The following is a 21,920-nucleotide window of genomic DNA, read 5'->3' on the forward strand; positions in this document are numbered from 1 at the left end:
GCCTGCCTTTGGCCCAGGGGGCGATCCTGGAGACCCGGGATCGAATCCCACGTCGGGCTCCCGGTGCATGGAGCCTGCTTCTCCCTCTGCCTGTGTCTCTGCCTCTCTCTCTCTTTCTCTGTCACTATCATAAATAAATTAATTAATTAAAAAAAAAAAGAGGGATCCCTGGGTGGCTCAGTGGTTTAGCGCCTGCCTTTGGCCCAGGGCACGATCCTGGAGTCCCACGTCAGGCTCCCTGCATGGAGCCTGCTTCTCCCTCTGCCTGTGTCTCTGCCTCTCTCTCTCTCTCTCTCTCTCTCTCTCTATCATGAATAAATAAATAAATCTTTAAAAAAAAAAAAAAAAGAGCAAAGCGCTGGACCAGACAATAGGTATGTGTCGGTGAACAAGACCGATGTCTTGCCCTCAGAGCCTGCAGTCTGGGTGGGGACAGACAAGTGAACAAATGATCTCAATGCAGTGTCTCGAAGCCTTGGGGAGCACTTAAGAGAGACCCCTATCCTGGACTTGGGAGTCTGGAAAGTTGACTGCAAACTCAGGGCAGCATCTGAGCTGAGACTTACTATTCCCACCTAAGGTGTGGTTCTGGCCAGGCAGGCAGGAGGTCTCACCGGAGGCCTAAAGATAGACCAGGAACCCAGCAAGGGATCTCACCAGATGTTATGAGGGAGGAGGGGAAGATCTGTAAGGCTGCATTCCCAAGCAACCCATTTCTTTTCTTTCTTTCTTTTTAAGATTCTAATTTTTTAAGTCTCTCTACACCCACCTTGAGGCTCAAACCCACAACCCCAAGATCAAGAGTTGCAAGCTCTACTGTCTGAGCCAGCAGCAGAGGCTCCCTCCCCGCAAACAATCCATTTCTAATAAATTCCCGGAGTCACAAAAGAAAGAGACTGACTTGAGAGTCAAGAGTATGTGACCTTGGCCTAGTCACATGTGACCTTGGCCTAATCACACCCTGTCTCTGGGCCTTAGATTTTTTTCAAATGTAAACCAAAAGGGTTGGATGAAATTATCTTCAGGCTCTTTATCTGGAAGATAACAATTAAACAGCAGGCTTGGTTAGTGGGGAGAGAAACACTCACAGAGCTCTGGTGGGCTCCAGGAGGGGGGAGTGGTGTTCAGAAGCCCAGGAGAGGCTACCAGAGGCAGGGGCCCAGAGAAAGCCACAGTTACCTCCTACCCCTCACCGTGCACCTTGTCTGGAAGTTCTGAGTCCTGGGAACATCTTAATTTCTGCCATCAACTGATAGCAGAGCCTTTGTGAGATTGTGCTAGGAGGAGAAAGCATGGGGAGAGGCACTCACAGGATACATTTAGTTACTGCATTAATATGCTCTTAGGTAGCACTAAAGAGATTTTGTTTTTAAGAGATAGAATATTCACAGGTGGGGGCGCCTGGGTGGCTCAGTGGGTTAAGCCTCCCACTCTTGGTTTCCGCTGAGGTCATGTTCTCAGGGTCTTAAGATGGAGCCCCGTCAGCTCCCTGCTCAGCGCAGAGTCTACTTAAGACTCTCTCCCTCTCCCTCTGCCCCTTCCCTGCCAAAAAATGTAAATTAATTAAAAAAAAAATAATGTTCACAGGTGAGGAGACTGAGGCCCAGAGTGGTGCTAGGATGGTGGCTGGTGAGTGATGGCTGGCAGTGGTGCCCAGGCCTCCTGATTTCCAGTCTAGACCCTCCCCACCACACCACTACAGTGCTTGCTTCCAACTTTCCATTGGACTTCTTCCTGTGTCTGGCTCATTTCCCTGTGAGGCCACGAGATCTGGGAAAGCAGGCTTGGCCTCCTTATCTGGACATCCCCCAGAGCCTGGTGCAGGACTCTGAACACAGGGAGGGGTGCTCAGCTGCCCCAGGCCCCCGGCCCCTCCCCCCTTCTCTCTCATCAGGACTCTCTTCACATGCATGTAGCTCCTTGGCCCAATGGATAAATAGCATCCCTGGACTGGGGACAAATCCCTGAGCCTGGTGTCTTCGTCCCAGCCAGGCCTAAAACCAGCTCTGTGACTTCAAGCCAGCTGATGGACTGTCCCGGGGCTCATTTTCTCCATCGGTCAAGACCCATAGCCGATTCTAACTGCTAGGTAGGGCATTTGTAACTTGAAGCCTCAGATTAGGAAATAGTTTTACAAGACATACCTCTGAGGTAAGAGAAGGAGAAGAATGTTCCAGTCTTTTGGGCAGAATCCCATGGCCTCAGGACCATGTCTGCTCTGTCTGCTGGGACTGGGGTTACTGCCCCATGGGGCACCTATACCCTGGCACTGTGCTGGATCCCACAAAAGTTGCAGGACAGGAAACCTAAATATATTCTAGGATCCCATGACCCATATAATCTCCCACAACCAAGAAGAAGGAATCCCAATTTTTATTTGTATCTCCTGATGATCCAACTCATAAGGTACAGCGTCACTTGTTAAAGGTCCCTTTCCTCTTCTATCCCGCCTCACCAGGCAACAGCTTGGACTCCCTCTCTGCCCGTCTCTGTCCTCTGTAGTCAACACAGCTCTTCTGGCTCTCTTTGCCTGCTCTCCTGTCATCATATGGACTGGCTTAGCCTGTCGGGCTTCATTACTTTCCTTTCCTTTCACCTGTTACCCAGATTCTCCCCAACACATAGGAAAGCTGCCAGGCTCCTGCTTCCCGTAGCTCACCTGCTACTCTCTCAGTTCTGTATCATAGCAGCCCTGGAACAGAGCAGCCAAGACAAGATTTCCAACAGGTGAAGAATAAGATTATCTTGGGGCTGAGGGGAGGGAGACAGAGGGAGGCTGAGAAGGGTCAGTGATTAATACATTCTGATCCTGTAACAGGTACTACAGGCACCTGCCCGCGAGGAGCTTATAAGGTGGAGACAGTTACAACACAATAAAAGAAGGTAAATAATTAAAAGATGTGGACATGATGTAATCATGCAGGTTGCATCCTCAGGGAGACCTTCGGAGAAAGGGGAGACTGACCTTGGGTCCAGGGGAACAGGAGGGCTTGATGAGGGCACAGAAAGAACAAAAGGAGAACTCACAGATCTTGGTGGGAAGGGGCCTCAACAAAGACCAACAACCTGGGTTACTGTTCTTTCTGATGTGCAACTGCCTCCCCCACCTCCCACCACACCCCTCGAGCAGTATACCACCATCTTCTTGAACCCCTCCAGTAGCGGGGAACTTACCATCTCCTAAAGCAGCCCATTCCGTTTATGAACATTTGTGGGTTTTTTTTTTTTAAGTAAAGTTTATTTTATTGATTGATTTAAAGTAAGCTCTAGGCCCAACATAGGGCTTGAACTCATGATACTGAGACCAAGAGTCACATGTTCTTCTGACTGAGCCAGCCAGGTGCCCCAGTGAATGAACATTTGTTTTTCCTTCCTTTGAGCTGAACTCTGTCTCCCAGTGGTCTCCACTTTTTAGCCCACACACTACCTCTTGGGGTCACACACTGTGTGAGTCTAATTTTTCTTTCCCATGATAGCCCGTCACATAATTGAGCTTTAATGATTCCTCACTCTTCTCCTCTCCAGCCTAAACATTCCCAGTTCACTAAACAGTCACTTCCATGATGACACCTGGCCAACTTAGAATAAAGCAGGACTATCATTCTTTTCCTTTATTCCAAACATTATATCTCTTATTAATATGGCCTAAAATTGAATTTACTTTTGGCAACCATATTATGCTGATGACTTACACTGAACTTACTAAACCCCTTGATTCTGTGATTCTGTTTCACCTGAACTACTACTTATCTCTCTCCCCCTCCCACCCCACCCTCCCCCTCCCCCTCCCTCCTCCTCCTTCTCACCTGAATTGCTTCTAAGCCATGTCTGGTCCATTATGCATTGCTGAGGTTTTATATGGATCTCTGATCATTTCATCTTGTTAGGTTGGTCTGATATTCTATGCATAGAGATGATTTGGGAATCCTCATCTTGTCCTTCAAAGTGTTTACTAACCCTCCAGGCTTATATGAGTGAGACATGACACTGTATTTTCATATAAGATAATAATAAAAATCTTTAACAGGCAGAAATGAAGACAAAACCCTAAAACAAATGTTCTCCTGGTTGATACTAATCTGTGTCACATTGAGAAGTAAGAAGACACATGCTTTTGTAGGTGAGATGGGGTCATATCATCATGAGTCTTGAAAACCTAAAGGAAGAATAAGAAAATTCAGAAGGTTTTTGAGGGACACCTGGGTGGCTTAGCGGTTGAGCACCTGACTCCGCCCAGGGCATGATCCTGGAGTCCTAGGATCGAGTCCCACATCAGGCTCCCTGCATGGAGCCTGCTTCTCTCTCTGCCTATGTCTCTGCCTCTCTCTCTGTGTATCTCTCATGAATAAATAAATAAAATCTTTAAAAAAAAAAAAAGAAGGTTTTTGAGTACGAAAGTCTTATGGAAGCAGGTTGATACAGCAAACAATAAAATAAAACACTAACTTTGGAACTTTACAGATCTGAATTTGAGACCTAGCTCTGTTTGCTTTCTAGCTCTAGAACTTTGAGCAAATTACTTTAACCACTCAGAACATCAATTTCTTCTCCTGTAGAATGGGATAATACGTACTCTATAGATTATTGTGGCAGTTAGATGATATATATGAAAAACCTCATACCAAACAGGCTCTTAATAATTTGGGAAGAAAAAGCAGAAGGAAGGAGGAGAGAAAAAAATGTGTTTACGGCAGGTAGGTTTGGTTTCTTAGGGGAGGCTACATTTATGATAGACCCAAGTAAAAAGTCCAAGTGTGAAGTGAGACTCTAGTGAGGCCCACATTGACTTGCTGGATGCTTGGTCCAGAGCAACACATATGAAATGGTAGAGGGCTAGAGGCAGACGTGGATGATATTTCAAAAGGAGAATTGATTGACCTTGGATGATGTGGAGAATGACAGGGAGAGGAGATTCAGGTAGCAACAGGGAAGTGCAAAGAGGGGTGATGGATTAGGGAAGAAGGGTTCATGTGAAGAGTGGTGGAAGGAGGCAGGACAGTCTGACATCCCAGTGGATCTGATGGGTGAGCGGGTGGAGAGATCAAGGGGAACTGTGGGGAGGAGGAGGAGTGAGTTAGGTGTTTGGGAAGCACCCCTGGTGGTGATAGCTGTAGGCATTGTCTCTGTAGGTCTCTGTAGGGCCACCAGGTGGGAAACCAGTCAAGAACACTACCCTATCAGACACCCCAACTCCCCCCCTCCATTCAGAGCCGAACAGATGGACGTGACCTTCCGTTCCCCTTGACATCATGGGCCTCGGTCCATGTCCCTCCAGGACTCCCTGCTGCCCTGATAGCAGAAGGACACAAGTTCTTGTCTAGCCATCAGACTGTAGCTTGTTGCTCCCACCCGGGCTTGAAAAGGGAGAGAGGGGCAGGGGGGGAGCTGTAGGAGCTGTAGAAAGAGAGATTTGGCCAGAAGCAGGGTGTGGACAAACCAGAGCAAGAGAGTAACAGGGAAGGTGGGAGATAAAGAGCAAGGTGAGCACCACGAGTATGTAGAAATGCAGGCTGACAGAGGAGGAAAAGAGACTGAAGAAGGAAGCAGAAAGATTTGCCGAGAAACTGATGAAGTGCAACTGAGAAAACTGTTGCCATGGTGACGGGTCCAGAGGAAGGAGTAGGAATCGAAATCGGATTATGAGTTGGGGGAGTGGGGAGGGGGTTGTTCAAGACCCAGAGAGGGTGGCCCCACCCCGGCCCCGCCCCTCCCAGCCCCCCCTGGCCCGAGGACCGCCTTTCCCGGGGGGGATCTCCAAGGCCAGCCCAAGGAGTGCAGTGAGAACAGAAGCGTGGGAGGGACGGGGTTCTGGCACTTTCGCTGCCCCCCCCACCCCTGGGCTGACGGGGAACAGATCCGCACTCCCCTACCCCCACCCCCAGCGGGCCTCACTGGCTCTCCGGACAACTCTCTCCACCCACCCCAGGTTCTGCCCTCCTGTCTCTTCCTTAGAGCCCCCAGTAAAGAGAGAGAAGGGGACCTGTTTTAGGAACCCACTGTGTGCCAAACCCTGTGTCGGGCCCCCGGTGGCTGCATCACTGAGTCCTGACCCCAGCCCCTGGGGTGGGTGCACTTCCCCATTGACAGCACACTGGGATGGGGTCCCAAGCTGGAAAGTACGGCCCGAGCTGGGGTGCAGTCCCCGCTCCGGCGTCCCAGCCATCCGCTGTCCTCCTGCCACCCCCCCTTCCCACTCCCCACTTCCCTGCCCGGCACCCCCAGGGCAGGGTGGGCGGGATGGGAGGCTGGGGGAGGGCCAGCGCGAGCCTCCGGCTCCATCCTTAGAGCTGGAGAGAGGGGGACCCTCGAGGCAAATGCGCCACCGCCGCGGCGGCGAGGCTGGGGCTGAGTGGGAGGCGCAGGGCAGCTGGGCGCTCAGGGCTGGGGGGAGAGGGCGGTGGGGGCGAGGGGAAGCTCTGAGGCGGGCGTTTCCGGCAGAGCTGGGGAGAAACTTCCAGCAAGGCCGAGGGGGGAGCCCTGAGGCTGCAGCCTGGGGCCTGTGAGCGCAGCTGGTGCGGCCGGGGCGCTGGTGCTGGCTGCAGGGCCTCGCCGCCCGGGCAGGGGGGAAGCGGTCTCCCTCTCCCTCCCCGGGGCTGCTGTACAAATACCAGTTTTGTAAAGGGCACCGGATCTGCTGTGCATATCAAACAGGCCCCGAGGACCCGGGAGAAGGCAGAGTGCGGCGGTGACCTTGGGTAGCCGCGCCCAGGCTGCCCCTCCTGCGGCCGAGCGCTGGGATTCCCAAGGATTCTGGCCCCTTCCCCGGCCACCTTGAAACACCTCCCTGCTCCCTCCGAACCGCCCCAGCCCCAGCCTAACCGGAAGTTGAGGGGAGGTCAGAAGTGGCTGGGCCCCAAGAGGAGCTCGGGTCACAATTCTGTTGGTCCCCTGTTGGCTGGGCCTGAGCTCCCAGGGCCCTGCCCCACACCCCTGTAGAGAGAGGGGGGCCAGGGGTTGGGCTCCTTCCTCCTCGGGCCTGGAGGGAGGGCTGCCCCACCAGCTCACTTCTGCTGCTTCTGTTCCTTCCTCCACATTCCACCAGTATCCCAGAAAGCCCCTCCTGACCTCCCTCCCTGGGTCCATCAGAGGTTCCTACAGACCTGGAAGCCCCCCTGCCTCTCCGCCTGAGGTACAGGCAAGTCAGGTCAGGAACTGGGGGGGTGGGGGAAGAGAAGACTCTTCCTACCTTCTGCTGCCTTCACTTCTGCCCTCTGGAGGCTGTTGGTCTCTGGGCCCTGAATCCCAGACCCAGCTCCACTGAGATGGTCCGTCCTTCAGGACCCTCTGCCCAGCCCAGTTACCCTCATCCACACACCTTCACTCCCAGACGGATGCAATCTCCGTGACTGCTGCTTGCCAAAGCAGAGGAGCACATTTCACACTCTCTCCCCTTCCCCGTGAACCAGTTGGCTGCAGAATGTGGCCCCTGGAAGCATTCCTCTTTGGGTACCTGGGATACCACTACCCCCTGGCTCTTCTCTTTTTTCTTTTTTTTAAAGATTTTTATTTTTTATTTTATTTTTTTTAAAGATTTTTTATTTATTTATTCAGGGGGGGCGGGGGGGCAGAGACACAGGCAGAGGTAGAAGCAGGCTCCATGCAGAGAGCCCGATGTGGGACTCCATCCAAGGTCTCCAGGATCACGCCCTGGGCTGCAGGTGGTACTAAACTGCTGCGCCACCCCACCGGGGCTGCCCTAAAGATTTTTATTTATTTGAGAGAAAGAAAGAGAAAATGCATGGGCAGGGGGAGAGGGAGAAGCAGGCTCCGCACTGGCCAGGGAACTGGATTTGGGACTCAATCCCAGGACCCCAGGATCATGACCTGAGCTGAAGGCAGACGCTTAACCCACTGAGCCGCTCAGGTGCCCTTCTTTTTTCTTTTAGGGAAGCTTCTCGGTCTCCTTTGCAGGTTCCTCTTTCCTTTTGGCCATAATGATTTTCCTCAGGCTCTGTGCTTGCTCTTGTGTTCTCACTGGTCTCTGCTCCTCCTGGAGGCCAAGGCTGTCACACCCATGCCCACAGCCTTCCTGAGCTCCAGACCACACGTCAAACCACCCTCCACACACCTCCAACCGGGTGTCCTTCAGGCATTTCAGCGAGTTCAAAAGTGACAGATCTCCAACCCTTCCCCACAAATCCCCTCCCACCACCACTGAGACTCCCCCAACCCCCCCACCCCCATGATGGTACTGTCGATAGTACACACACACACACACACACACACACACACCACCCCCTGACTAGCGACTGTACCACCATCGGCCCAGCTGCCCAAACCAGGGCCTGGGAGGCATCCTTCACTGCTCCCCACCCTGCCCCACAGCCCTGGCCGTCAAACCATCACCCCCGAATTTCCTCTTTGCTCATTTTTTGCCCAGAATCTTATCTCAGCAGTGTGTCAAGAGACATCTAAAATATCTCCCAGCTATTCATCCAACACAGTCTCTACAGTGCAGCAAAAATCATCTTTATAAGATACAAATTTAATCATGACACTCTCCAGTTTAAAACCCTCAATGGCTTCTTTTTATCCTCAGGATAAAAATTAAAATTCTTTTTTTTTAAGATTTTATTTATTCATGAGAGAGAGGCAGAGACACAGGCAGAGGGAGAAGCAGGCTCCCTGCGGGGAGCTCAGTGCGGGACTGCCCAGGATCACACCCTTAGCCAAAGGCAGATGTTCAACTGAGCCACACAGTTAAATTAAATTCTTTAAAAGTTAAATTCTTTAAAAATAATAAAAATTCTTTAAAGGGGCTTACAAAGCTCTTCATCTGGTCCCACCTGCTTCTCCAATGACTTACCCAAATTCTACTCTAAACCTCCAGTCCTTTAATGAGGCTTGAGGGCTCTCTCAGCTGACAACAACCTCCCTTTCACCCTTCCCTCCTTCCATCTTCTCCCTGCTAACTCCTACTCAACTTTCAGATCATCACTTATTTACTACTTCCTCCAGGAAGCCCTCTAGGACTGTCTAAGCCCATGGACGTTGCCCCTTCTGTGAGGAGCCTCTTTGGCAAGTCATTTAACGTCTCTGACCTTAATTTCCTTGTTAATACAATGAGGACAATAACAGTACCCACCCCTCCAGAGGTTGCTATGAGGATGAAGCAAGAAAATAAATGAAGGACTTAGTGCAGCACCTGACATGTGGTAAACACTTGATAAATAATAACTGTAAGCATTATTTTTCCTACTAAAATCCCGCTGCAGTGTAGTGCTGGACTCCAGTATCTCCCGGGAGAGCAATCGTGTTCACCTCCCAATGCCCAGTACTTAGCCCAGTGACTGGTACAAAGGCATTTAATAAACATTTATTGAATAAATTAATTCATGTTAATTTGGCCACTATTATTTCTTGGGCAGATTTGCTCTCTTTCAGGCCTAAGGAGAGGCTTAATTACCCCCCAATCAAGTCTCCACCTTCTCCTACAATAATTTTTCTCTGACCACACTAAATTTTGCCACTTCCCTGCTTCAGCCCTGTCAGAGGCTCCTCCTGTGGAAAACATGGTGGGCCAGGCCTTTGAAGGATGGTTGCGTCTTCACATCTGCCCCTCCTCTCCTTCTCCTTCCATTGTAAGCCCCCTTTGCAGGGCTCTGGCCACTGGTTACACTGAACCCCTGGCTGCTTCAACAACCCTCCAGCCTCAAGTACTTTCTTCCTCCTTTCTCAGTGAAACACCTACTCCCTTTCTAAGTGTCCTGTCCCAGATGACACAATCTGGGGCCCCCAGGGGTGAAGCTGGCCTCAAAGATGTGTATCGTTTGGCTCACAGAGTGCATTTCATAATATATATTAGTTTAGAATTTGAAAATAAGAGCACTTTCCCTACAAATGCAGCTGTCTGGCCTCTCTTGGGAAAAAAAAAACAACAACAACAGAGGAGGCTCAGTGAGCAACCCTAGGATCCCCTTTCTGGAAGGCAATACTTCTGCTTTATCCAGAGTTCCTGCTGCTGTTTGACTCTCTCCAGTGGGTCCCGACTTCACTCACTAAGTTTTACTGCTTTTGTAATCTGCCCAGCTCCTGGAGTCACTGGTCTACACCTCCCATTGGCCCCACAACTTTGTGCTCCATCCAGCGGAGGACCTTGGCTTTTCTTCCCTCCACCCCCCCCAACCACCTGGATAGACACCACTCTGTCCTGTCCCCGTCCACACGTCCACACTCCCCAGTCCCTCGCATTCCCTGCTCCTCTCACATCTTTATTGGACGGTGACCTCACCCTGCAGTGCTCCTTCCATTCGCATCTGACACCCCTTCTCATAACTAGCCCCCATCTTATTCTCCAGGACTCCACTCTGGCCAGTACCTTCCACTTTCCATGCCTCGGAAACCTGAACCCTGAGTCAGTACAACCTGACAGTTTTATCATTTCTGCACTCAAGCTGTCGTGTAACTAGAAAAGCTCCCAAAATGTCAAGGTCAGTGTGATGGTTAAGTTTATGTGTCAACTTGACTGGGCCGTGGTGCTCAGATACTTTGTCAAACATTATTCTGGGTGGCTCTGTGAAGATGTTTTTGGGATGAGATTCATATTTAAATCAGTGAACTTTGGGGCATCTGGTGGCTCAGTCGGTTAGGCATCTGCCTTCGGCTCAGGTCATGATCCCAGGGTCCTCGGATCAAGTCCCGCATTAGGCTCTCTGCTCAGCAGGGAGTCTGCTTCTCCCTCTATCCTTCCCCCCTGCTCATGATCTCCCTGTCTCTCCAACAAATAAAGTCTTTAAAAAATAAATAAATCAGTGAACTTTGGGTAAGGCAGATTAACCCATGGTATGGTGAGCCTCATCCAATCAGTTGAAGGCCCTAATAAAACAAAGACTGAACTCCCCTCCCCCAGAAAGAAGGAATTCAGCCAGCAGACCACCTTTGGACTCCAACTGCAACTCTTTCCTGGGTCTCCAAGCCTGCCTGCCTCCCCCTTCAGATTGTGGATTTGCCAAGCCTTCACAATCACATGAGCCAATTCCTTAAAATAAACCTCCCTCTCTCTGTACACATCCTGCCTGTTCTGTTTCTCCAGAGAACCCTGACTAATGCAGCCAGTGCCCCTGAAGACGAGCGGTCCCCAAACTCAGCTGGGCCACTGCCACCACACAGCCTTCCTCAGGGCCCTTGGGAGCTATGTCCTCTTCTCCCCACAAATAGCTACTCAAACTCTTACCCTCCCCCCGCAGACCCCAGATCCTTCTCCCCACTGAGTTTCCTACTTCCCAGAGAAAGTGGAGTCCATCAGAAAGGAGCTCCCTTAATTTGCTGCTTCCCTCTTGCTGTCTTTCTCCCCCACGGTCTCCCCACAAAAGTATCACATTTCTCTGCATTGCTGCCCTAGAGATAGAGAGAGAGAGACAGAGAGAGAGAGAGAGAGAGAGAGAGAGAGAGAGGCATTTCTATGGCCAAAAGCTACTGTCTCCACCTCTGATCTGAACCCCATTATTTCCCTCCTCCAAAGCCTCTGCATCCATCACACCTCTGTCTCTCCTCTATCTTTACCTTTAAAAACACAACAGGTGGGGCACCCAGGTGGAGTAGTCAGCCAAGTGTTTGACTCTTGGTTTCGGCTCAGGTCATCATCTCAGGATCATGGGATCGAGCCCCATGTTGGGCTCTGCACTCAGTGCAGTCTGCTTGTCTGCTTGATATTCTCTCTCTCCTTTCCCTCTGCCCCTGCCACTCATGCTCACGCTCTCTCGCTCTCTCAAATAAATAAATCTTAAAAAAAAGACCTACAGCAGGTGAGCCTTTCCCGTACCCCAAGTTCCCTTCCAGTTCCCTGTCTCGTTCCCTTCCCAGCCAAGCTTCTTCAAGGAGCAGCCTGCACAGTTCTCTCCCTACTACCTCCCCTGCCAGTCATCTCTGGAGTCTGCCTTCCTCACCTGTAGGACGCTGCCCCTAAGGATGCATGACCCCCGAGATGCCAAGTCCAGTGGACATTTCTCAGTCCTCACCTTCAGTTCTGACTCTCATACCACTCGACACCTCCTTTTTGAAATTCCCTGTCCACTCCCTTGTGGTTTTCCTCCTCATTCCCATTCCTCCGTCTTCAGCTCTCCTCTGTCCGTCTGTCCTTCAGACGCTGTGTGTCCCAGTATCCTACCTTCTTCTGTCTTCTCCATCCCTTCTACACATCTCTCCAAGGACTAAGATTTCAACATCACGATTTTAACCACTCCCCCACCTTCCCTCTCTTTATCCTGCACCTGTCTTCTGTGTCCCAGACTCATTCACCCAACTAGGAAAATGTCATTTTCATCTGAATTTCCCAAGATATCTGCATTAATTGTCTATTAGCAGCTTGTAAAAAACAAATATTCTGAGAATCAGGAATCTGAAAAGACTTAGCTGGGCAGTTCTGGCTCTGGGTATCTCATGAAATTGCAGTAAAAGATGTTGGCCTGGGCCACAGTCACCTGAAGGCTTGACTTGGGCTGGAGGATCTGCTTCCAGTCTTGCTCATTCTCATGGCTGTTGTGTGGGGGCCTCAGTTCCATGCTGGATGTTGGCAGGAGGCCTCAATCCTTTGTCACGTGGACAAGTGGACCTCCCCATAGAGGTGACCCCATGTCCTCCAGAGTGAGCTATACAGGAGAGAGCAAGGAGGAAGGTGCAAGTCCTTCTCTGATCTAGCCTCCAAAGTGACCATTGGTTCTGCTGGATTCTACTGGCCACACAGACTAACCCTAATCCAATGTGCCAATCCTTTACCCGCTGCCAATCCCTTCCCACACTATTTCCAAAATGTTCTTTACATAAGTAAAACTCTTCAAAGGCTCTCTGTTTCCTTCAGGGGAAAAATCAAGCTCCTTAGTATAGGATACAAAGCCACAGGTGACCCAGCGGGTGGCAAGAGGGTCTAGTCCTACTCATCTTTGAATGCCTCTTTCTAGCCAAGATGTATTTATTCACAATTCCCAGAAGATGTCAGGATAATTCACTTCTCTGAGCCTTTTTATATGCTGTTCCCTTTTTGGAATATCCCCTTCCGCTTATTTCAACTGTCTCATTCTCCAAAACTCAGCAACTTGAGAGCAGGAATGGTTTCTGTGTCTCATCTGTCATGGCACCCACCACAGAGGGAATGTTGAACAAACGTTTACTGAGTGGAAACACGAGTGGGCAGGCAGTTCCTGTGTGCTTGGGGCCCCAGTGGTGTGGTTGGCATACAAGATACAGCCAGCCCACATCTCATCACTTCCCCCCTTGGACTACCTTTCCTGCCCAACCATTTCCCTCTGCATGAAAGACAGAGTTGGAAAAACAAATTCTGATTTGTGTGTGTGTGTGTGTGTGTTTTTTTTTTTTTAAGATTTCATTTATTTGAGAGAGAGAGACAGAGCACAAGTAGGGGGAGATGCAGAGGGAGAGGGAGAAGCAGACTTCCTGCTGAGCAAGGAGCCAGGTCATGGGATCATGACCTGAGCCAAAGGCAGACGTTTAACCGACTGAGCCATCCAGGTGCCTCTGATTTCTGTTTTTTAAAATATTATTTTAAGTAGGCTCCATACCCAATGTGGGGCTTAAACTCACAATGACCTTGAGATCAAGAGTCACATGCTCTACTGACTGAGTCAGCCAGGTGTCCCCAGATTCTGATTTCTATCCCGCCTCATTAGCTACTAGCTCTGTGACCTCAGGAAACTCATTTATTGCCTGTGAACCTCTAGTTTTCATCTGCAGTAAGGGTAAAAGGAGAAGAAGATAAGATGAATTACTTAAATTAATATTTATTGAACCAGATATCGTGCTAGGCACTCTCAAATAAATTAGCTTGAGTGATGGTCATAATATCTCAGTGAGACAGATTTTATACCCTTTCTACAGAAGAAGAAACTGCATCTCAGGGTACTCAGGTAGGTAACATGGGCCAAGGTCATAAAGCTGGAAGAAGATTTGGGGTAAGTGATTGTATCTTGGGAGCATTAGAAAAAATAAAGGGGCATCCAGGTCTCTTCCAGTTCTGCATGGCATGGGTTTTTTCCCCCCCCTCACCTTTTTCCTCGGATCTCAAGGATAGAGAGGCTCTGCCATTTCCCATCAGACCAACAGGTGCTGAGCACTACATCTCACTTCATGGTCCAAGTCCCCAGGGCCCCCTCCCCAAGTCTGCTCCTGCCGATTATGACAATGATTTCCAGCATTCCTTCTGCATCTTAATTTTTTTAAGATGTTATTTATTTACTCATGAGACACACACACACACACACACACACACACACAGAGAGGCAGAGACACAGGCAGAGGGAGAAATAGGCTCCATGCAGGGAGCCTGACATGGGACTCAATCCTGGATCTCAAGGATCGTGCCCTGGACTGAAGGTGGCACTAAACCGCTGAGTCACCCAGGCTGCCCTGCATCTTTCTTTTAAAGCATTTTTACACCTGTCACATCTCACTAGATGGCAGAAAAGGAACGAGTCTTCCCATTTTATAGGTGAGACAACAGAGGTTCAAAAGGACTTGCCTGAAGTCACACGGTATCACTTATCAGCAGGAGGACAATAGTCTCCAGCAAAGGCTCACAGGCCCATGGAGTCGAGTGGACACGTTTCTGGCTGACCGGCAAGCAGACCGGCATTGTAGAACAAGAACCACTGGCATACCAGACAGACCTGGGTTCTGAGATCCTCTGGCTACAAAACTACAGATCAAGAACAAATACAAAGCACCGTAGTTCAGAAAGACTAGGTCAGTGTCAGGAGCCCATCTTCTAGTCCAGGCAGGATAGAGAGATTAAGAACTCCTTGGAGGCAGAAACTTATTTTGCCTTTGTATACCTGGTGCCTAGCGCAGTTCTGGCACTTTTTTTTTTTTTTTTAAGATTTTATTCATCCAACCATGAGAGACACAGAGAGAGAGGCAGAGACCCAGGCAGAGGGCGAAGCAGGCTCCATGCAGGGAACACGACGTGGGACTCGATCCCCTGTCTTCAGCATCATGCCCTGGGCCAAAGGCAGTGCTAAACTGCTGAGCCACCCGGGCTGGCCTAGTCCTGGTAGTTAATACATGTTTGTTGACTTGGGTATGGGACTTGGAAGGAAGGGAGCAGAAGAGGAAACTTGAGTGAGTTTAGAGTCAAGAATCCAAGGGAGAGACAGGCTAGAAAGTGTGAGTCCAGGAGAGACACTCCAGGCATTTGTGGTCCTGGTTTCTTTACTCTAAGCCACGAGGACATCCTCCAGAGGCACGGGGTGCTGTGGCTTTAAATGACTTCAGCGTGTCAATGAATCCGCTCTGCTAAAAGAGTTATCCTCTTGCTCCTGCGCTTGGCCTCCCCCTCCTCGCAGCTCCCCAAACCCTTCTCGGCCGCTGTGATGGGATAATTAGATGCGAGAGCTCAGCACAGATGATGCTCCAGTTGCTTAGCAACTAATGGTTTCCATGGAGACCGCAAAGCACAGCCTCCAGAGCAGCCAGTGAGCAGCTCGGCAGGGCAGGGAGAAGACGCAACTCTCAGTTCCTCCAGAAACCTGGGGAGGGCCGGGGTGGGGAAGGGGGGCTGGAGGCAAAAGGGAGGGCTTAAAGGCACAGGGCCCTGTTATCCCTTTAAAATCTGGTCAGAGCTCTGCCCTGCCCTACCCCACTCTGTCCCACTCGTAATTTCAGATGGGTGGTGGGCTTAGGCGCGGACCGCCACAACCACCCTGCAATAAACTCAGCCTCTTCTTTCTGCTTCCTGGTCTGTGACTGAAATGGGAAGAGATACCTCCCAAGCCCAAGCGTAAACATCCTCCCAGGTTAGTGCTGGGATTTGAAGAGCACCAGAAGACCGCCTCACCCCCTAGGATGCCACCACCCAGCTTGTCCCTTCTCTCCAAAGTTCTCCTCACTGTGCAAATGGTCCTCTTTCAGTTTGTAGAATGAGAATGTAGGATCTGATCAGATAAAGGACAAAAGCCAAGGTGCAGGAAAAACAGAATTCAATTCTTCACCCCAAGACAGCCTATGCTGGGAGACTGGGGGAAAACACCTGCCCCTAGTCTCCACCTAAGAGAAGCCAGTGTGTGTGTGTGTGTGTGTGTGTGTGTGTGTGTGTGTGTAGGGGCATACGGTACAGAGCATGTGGCTATTCAGCGTGGGCCTCTCAGACTGGCATCCATCGGCATTACCTGCAAGCTCATTAGAAATGAAGACTTTCAGGCTTCACCTAAGACCCACTGAATCAAACTGCGTCTCAACCAGAGCCTTAGTGATTCACAGGCACAGTAAATGTGGAGAAGTGCTGGTCTAAGACCCTCCTACCCTCTGCTTGGGAACCCCTGAGTTCTCTTTTTAATTTTTAAAAAAGATTTTGTTTATTTATTCATGAGAGACACAGAGAAGCAAAGACATAGGCAGAGGGAGAAGCAGGCTCCCTCTGGATGCAGGACTTGATCCCAGGACCCCGGGGATCACACCCTGAGCCAAAGGCAGACACTCAACCACTGAGCCCCCGGGGCATCCCTGGGTCCATGAGTTCTATCTTCACCATCACCCCCTGCTCACACTCCAGCTTGAATCTCCCCCTCCACCCTGGGGGTAAGGACGCAACCCCACCCACCCCTCATTTCCTCATGGGACCCTGGCCCTTCCCTGGACCAGGGAAGACAGGATGGTTCGTGATGCAGAGACATACATCAGCACTCCCTGTGCAGCTCTCGGCCTCTCCTGGCCAAGCACCCCACCTTCCACAAGTGACTCCTTCTGAGTCTGTTTCCGCATCTGCAAAAGGGACCCAGTGACATGTCCAGCTCACGATAGCTGCAAGGATAAATATGTTGGCACATGCCCTGTGCCCAGAGTGGATACCTTCTCCTTGTTGCTCCTTGCTTTCCGCTTGCAACTCCTCCCTCACTTCTGTCTGACTGAGCACAGGGGTGGGGGGTGCAGTTGGAGGAGCTGGGTCTCCTTTTCTTTTCTCTTACCAGGTGTCTCTCCTCTCTTCTCAAGCAGCTCGACAATGGTTGCTGACCAAGGCTGACGGTGCCCCCTCCCCCGTCTCTCTGAAAGTCTTCCCTAACATCCCTTCACCCTACTCTCCAGAAGAATCTGAAGCCCCACACACTCCCTGGCGCCAGCACCCTTAGGCCCCTCCCACAGCAGCAATATCTGGGCCTTGGGGGACACCCCATGAATTGGAACCTTTGGCTCTGCTGACGCCATTCCCCTACTACCAGCTTCAATTTCCCTCCCATCCTTGCCCGGCCGAGGCCCTGTCAGGAGCTCCCTGCCCTGGCATCAATCCCCTCTTCTGGCATACCAGGGCAATCTCAGAACTTGTCCCCCTCCTGGAAGACTCCCACTGTCTGGGGGAGCAGTCCTCTACGGGCCATGCTCCAGACACAGGGGCAGACAGGAATCCTCAGGCCCTAACATGTGGGAGTTTCAGAGGAAGGGGTGACTTCCACCTCCACCTTAGTTACCCTGAGCCTCTGCAGCTGACTAAGCCAACAAGATCCAGCCAGGGCATCCCCACTTCTGGCCTGAAAGCCGGCTCCCCATCCTGAAAAACCTGTCTGGGGGTCTGCCCTGAGGCTGTAAGACCCAAAGGGCAGGTTGGACAGGATTCCCCTCCAGCCACTCCCACCCCAAGACAAAATCAGCCACCCCAGGGGCCCGGCCTCACTTGCCTCCGGAAGCCAGGAAGCCACAGCCAGTTCTAGCTCCTAGCCCAGCTATGGCCTCCCTGCTGCCAGTCCGGACCTTGCCCTTGATCCTGATCCTGCTGACTGTCCTGGCCCTGGGTGCTGCAGGTCTCTGCCATCTCTGGTGGGCTGTGGGGAGGGCAACCAAGGCCTGCACGGGAGGCACTGTGCCCTTCGGGGCTCTCAAAGAGGAGCTAGTCCAGCCAGTTGGGGGTGGAGGGGGTGGAGGGCCGGTGATGGCAGTGACCAGGCATCAGTCAGCCTTTAAGATTTTTAAAATTTACTTATTCATGAGAGACACAGAGAGAGAGAGTAAGAGGCAGAGACACAGGCAGAGGGAGAAGCAGGCTCCCAGCGGGGAGCCCGATGCGGGTCTTGATCCTTCGACCCCAGGATCACGCCCGGAGCCAAAAGCAGATGCTCAACCACTGAGCCACCCAGGCGTCCCCCAGGGCACACTCCTGGTCCTCTTTCAAACCCAGGAGGCAGAGAGACATGGGGAGCACCCAAAGCTAGGAATTGGGGTAAGGTTGGTGGCTGCCCCCTCCTGGCATCCGGAGCCAGCGGCGAGGGGGACCGTCCAGCTTCTGCAGCCCAAGCCTGCCACCTGGTGGTCACACAAGCAAAGGCCCGTGTCTGCCAGCGAGCGGTAGAGTGGAAGGGGAGGTCTCCGCACCCGTCGAGGCGGCCCCCAGATCTGATGGTGGGGAAGGGGATTGGTTGCCCCCACCCCGAACTCCCTCTTGGCCCCCCAGACTTCAACATCTCAAGCGTCTCTGGTCTGCTGTCGCCGGCGCTAACGGAGAGCCTGCTAGTTGCCTTGCCCCCCTGCCACCTCACAGGGGGCAACGCCACACTGATGGTCCGGAGAGCCAATGACAGCAAAGGTTTGCTACCCCCTCCCAAGGTGGCCCCTTAGTCCCTAGAGGCCCCTCCCCAGGGCACCGCCAGCACCCCTTCTCCCGCTCCTGCCTTCCCCCTCTCCTTGGGGCCTCCAGACACACGACCCTCACTCACCCCCTGATTTCCTGCCCAGTGGTGAAATCTAGCTTCGTAGTGCCTTCCTGCCGTGGGCGCAGGGAGCTGGTGAGTGTGGTGGACAGTGGGGCTGGCTTCACAGTCACCCGGCTCAGCGCATACCAGGTGACAAACCTCGTGCCAGGAACCAAATACTAGTAGGTACCAGATCCAGGCCTAGAATCCCTGGGGGAGGGGGTGCAGGGAGAGAAGATGGGTGCTGACGGTGGTGGGGAGGGATCGGGTCAGCTTGGGGTGAAAAAGTGAGGACACAGCTGAAGGGGTCAAGGACGGGCCCCTGGATGCCTGGGCTCCCTCTCTCTTTTCCCAAGGCCCAGATGATCACTGAGGAGTCTCTCCTCTCTCTCCCAAACCCCACCTCCAAAGCATTTCCTACCTAGTGAGGAAGGGGTCGTCCACCGAGTCCAGTAGAGAGATCCCAATGTCCACGCTGCCTCGTAAGTCTTATCAGGGCCCCCAAATCTTCCCTGGCCCTCCCACCCCATCCCCCATAGTTGTCCCTCCCTGTGCTCCCTTAGTTTCTTTGCTCACCCGGATCCTGAGCCTTTGGCGTTTTACCTGCCCGTTGACTCATCTCCTACACTAAAGGTCCTACGTGGGTAGGCACTGTGTCCAATTAATTTCTGTATCTTCAGTGACCAACATGGGAGATGCTTCATAAATGTTTACCTGATGGATGTGTGGATCAGTTGACTGGTTGGATGAATAAATGGATGGAGGACAGCTGGAGGAGACAGAGTGCCTGGGGTCGGGATGGGGGCTCCTCCTGCCCACAAAGGCCTCCCCCATCTCTCTTCTGACAGGAAGGCAGGCGGAATCCATTGGGCTGGGAATGGCCCGGACAGGGGGCATGGTGGTCATCACAGTGCTGCTCTCGGTCGCCATGTTCCTGCTGGTTCTGGGCCTCATCATCGCCCTGGCCCTGGGCGCCCGAAAGTGAGGAGGCCAGCGCCAGGCAGCAGGCCTTCAGGAAGCCCAGGACACGGTGCATTTCCCCAGCCCACGGCTTTGCCCTCTGTGCCCGCTTCCTCTCCTGAGAAGAGGCCTGCTCTCAGGCCTCAACCATGGGGCTTTGGCTTCTTGGGTGCCTTCACCTCTCCTCCCTGCCCCTCTCTCACTGGAGCCTCACCTCCCAGCACTCCCTATAATCCCCTCAGCCCACTCCTGTCAGAATCAGAATCAATGCTCCTCCCACATCACCTCCTTAATTACCACCCGACCCCCTGCCAAGAATTCACCCTTCCCTCAGGGCCAGAAGTCCCCTCAATAAAGTGTGATGCCACATCTGCCCTGTGTTTCCCTTCTGTGAGCTCCACCTGGATGGGGACAGGACCTACATCAGGCAGCAGAGGCTCCCAGGCCCCTCCCTACCCCACAACCCAGAGCTGCTTCCGAAGGAGGCAGGAAGGCCTAGATGAGATTAGCAGCAGGAGTCAAGAGTTCTCAGACCACACCTGGGCTGTGGGTTTTGCAACCCTCCATCCTCCACAGCAGGCAGCAGGCCACCCTCCAGGGCTTGGTGCCCTCTGTGGGAGGGTCTAGAGGCCAAAGGTCTTGGGATATTGGGAGAGCTAAAGGAAGTCCTGGGGAAAGGGGTACAGGCTCTGACTGGGGACAAAGAGGGCCACCAGGGTGACACCTTGGACAGGGTGCTAGGGATGGGAGAAGTGGAGAATAGGCTAAGGGGCCTGGAGGAGGAAGCAGAAGTGAAAGAATCCTGGGTGCGGGGAAATGAGAGTGGTACAATCTGGTAGCTGAGGGAAAAGAACAGGAGTGGTCCCCTTTCCCGTACATATCCCTTGTAAGGATCAATGACCTTTGTATTGATCTTAGGGGAGACACCAGGATCTTTAAGGCGACAACTATCAAGACCAGGTCTCTCCTCTAACTGCCCCTCTGTTCTCACTGTGTTCTCTCTAATGTCCTGTGTTCCTTCTTGCCTCAGGGCCTTTGCACAGACTTTCTCTCAATCTGAAAGAAAGAAAAGAAAAGAAAAGAAAAGAAAAGAAAAGAAAAGAAAAGAAAAGAAAAGAAAAGAAAAGAAAAGAAAAGAAAAGAAAAAAAAAGAAAAGAAAAGAAAAGAAAAGAAAAGAAAAGAAAGAGAAGGGATGAACACTGGACTGAACACTTCTTTGTCTGGGTGGGCCTAACAGAGCTAAGGCCTGAAGTCAGGAGAGACTGGCAGGGAGATGTGCCCTGCGGAGAGAATGGTCTGGACTGTGCTTCCCTGCCTAATCACACCAGCCAAGGGGACATGGGAGCCCAACCTCAGGCCAGGGGAAGAGCATCAGATTGGGAGCCAAAGTGCACTGCACACTGGATTCAACCAGGGGACTTTAAAAAACTCCAATACGGGGATCCCTGGGTGGCTCAGTGGTTTGGCGCCTGCCTTTGGCCCAGGGCGCAATCCTGGAGTCCCAGGATCGAGTCCCATGTCAGGCTCCCAGCATGGAGCCTGCTTCTCCCTCTGCCTGTGTCTCTGCGTGTCTCTCTCTCTCTCTTTCTCTCTCTCTCTCTGCCTATCACAAATAGGTAAATAAAATCTTTTTAAAAATAAAAAAAATAAAAAAGTCCAACACCTAAGCCATACCCCACACCAGAATCAGAATGACTGGGGTGGCAACCAGGCATTAGTATCTTTTCAAGATCCCCAGGAGGTTCCTATGTGAGCCGAAGTTTGGAACTTATCCATATAAACATTTTTTTTTTAATTGTGGGGAAATATACATAACATGAAATTTACTATTTTAATCATTTTTGTACATTCAGTTCCGTGACATTAAACACATTCCCATTGCTGGGCGACCGCCACCAGCATCATCTCCAGTACTTTTTCAGTATCCCAAAGAGAAATTCTGTACCCATTCCCTCCTCCTGCCAACCCTTATCAACCACCATTCCACTTTCTGTCTCTACGAATTTGGCCCGTCTAGGTATCTAATTAAAGTGGAATTGTGCACAATTTGTCTTTCTGTGTCTGGTTTATTTCACCTGGCACAATATTTCCTAGGTTCATCTGTGTTGTGGCCTGTGCCCAAGCATTTTTTTAATTTATTTTTTAATTCATTTTTAAGGCTAAATAATATGCCATTATATGTAGAGAACACATTCGTTTATGCATTCACCTGCTGATGGACATTTGTGTTGTTTCTACCTTTTAGTTATTGTACAAACATCTGTTCAGGTCTATGCACTCAGTACTTTTGGGTGTATACCCAGAAGTGGAATGGCTAGATCATGTGGTGATTCTGT

At 51.4% G+C, this 21,920-nt stretch overlaps 1 protein-coding gene and 1 long non-coding RNA gene across 2 annotated transcripts; one reads left to right on the forward strand and one right to left on the reverse strand.

The window, feature by feature from the left end:
* Window positions 1-3,812: 3,812 nt before the first annotated feature.
* On the reverse strand, window positions 3,813-18,837 carry LOC144311370 (uncharacterized). The gene is made up of 3 exons (XR_013376925.1): window positions 18,648-18,837; window positions 12,420-12,587; window positions 3,813-4,156 (listed from the first exon to the last, which is right to left on the reverse strand). It is a non-coding gene; the product is annotated as an uncharacterized LOC144311370 (long non-coding RNA).
* Window positions 15,502-19,952, forward strand: UPK2 (uroplakin 2). Its single transcript, XM_077893784.1, has 6 exons — window positions 15,502-15,743; window positions 16,914-17,738; window positions 18,386-18,517; window positions 18,667-18,805; window positions 19,035-19,105; window positions 19,472-19,952. The coding sequence occupies exons 2-6, from the start codon at window positions 17,663-17,665 to the stop codon at window positions 19,606-19,608; spliced, it is 555 nt and encodes a 184-aa protein (XP_077749910.1). The 5' UTR covers window positions 15,502-15,743; window positions 16,914-17,662; the 3' UTR covers window positions 19,609-19,952.
* Window positions 19,953-21,920: the final 1,968 nt, after the last annotated feature.

Source organism: Canis aureus, chromosome 3, assembly GCF_053574225.1.
Source record: "Canis aureus isolate CA01 chromosome 3, VMU_Caureus_v.1.0, whole genome shotgun sequence".
Lineage (NCBI taxonomy): Eukaryota > Metazoa > Chordata > Mammalia > Carnivora > Canidae > Canis > Canis aureus.

Coding starts and splice junctions, on each gene's coding strand:
- UPK2 (XM_077893784.1), top strand. CDS start 17,663: ATGGCCTCCCTGCTGCCAGTCCGGACCTTGCCCTTGATCCTGATCCTG. Junction 17,739..18,385: donor CCTGGCCCTGGGTGCTGCAG/GTCTCTGCCATC, acceptor TTGGCCCCCCAG/ACTTCAACATCTCAAGCGTC. Junction 18,806..19,034: donor GTGCCAGGAACCAAATACTA/GTAGGTACCAGA, acceptor CCACCTCCAAAG/CATTTCCTACCTAGTGAGGA.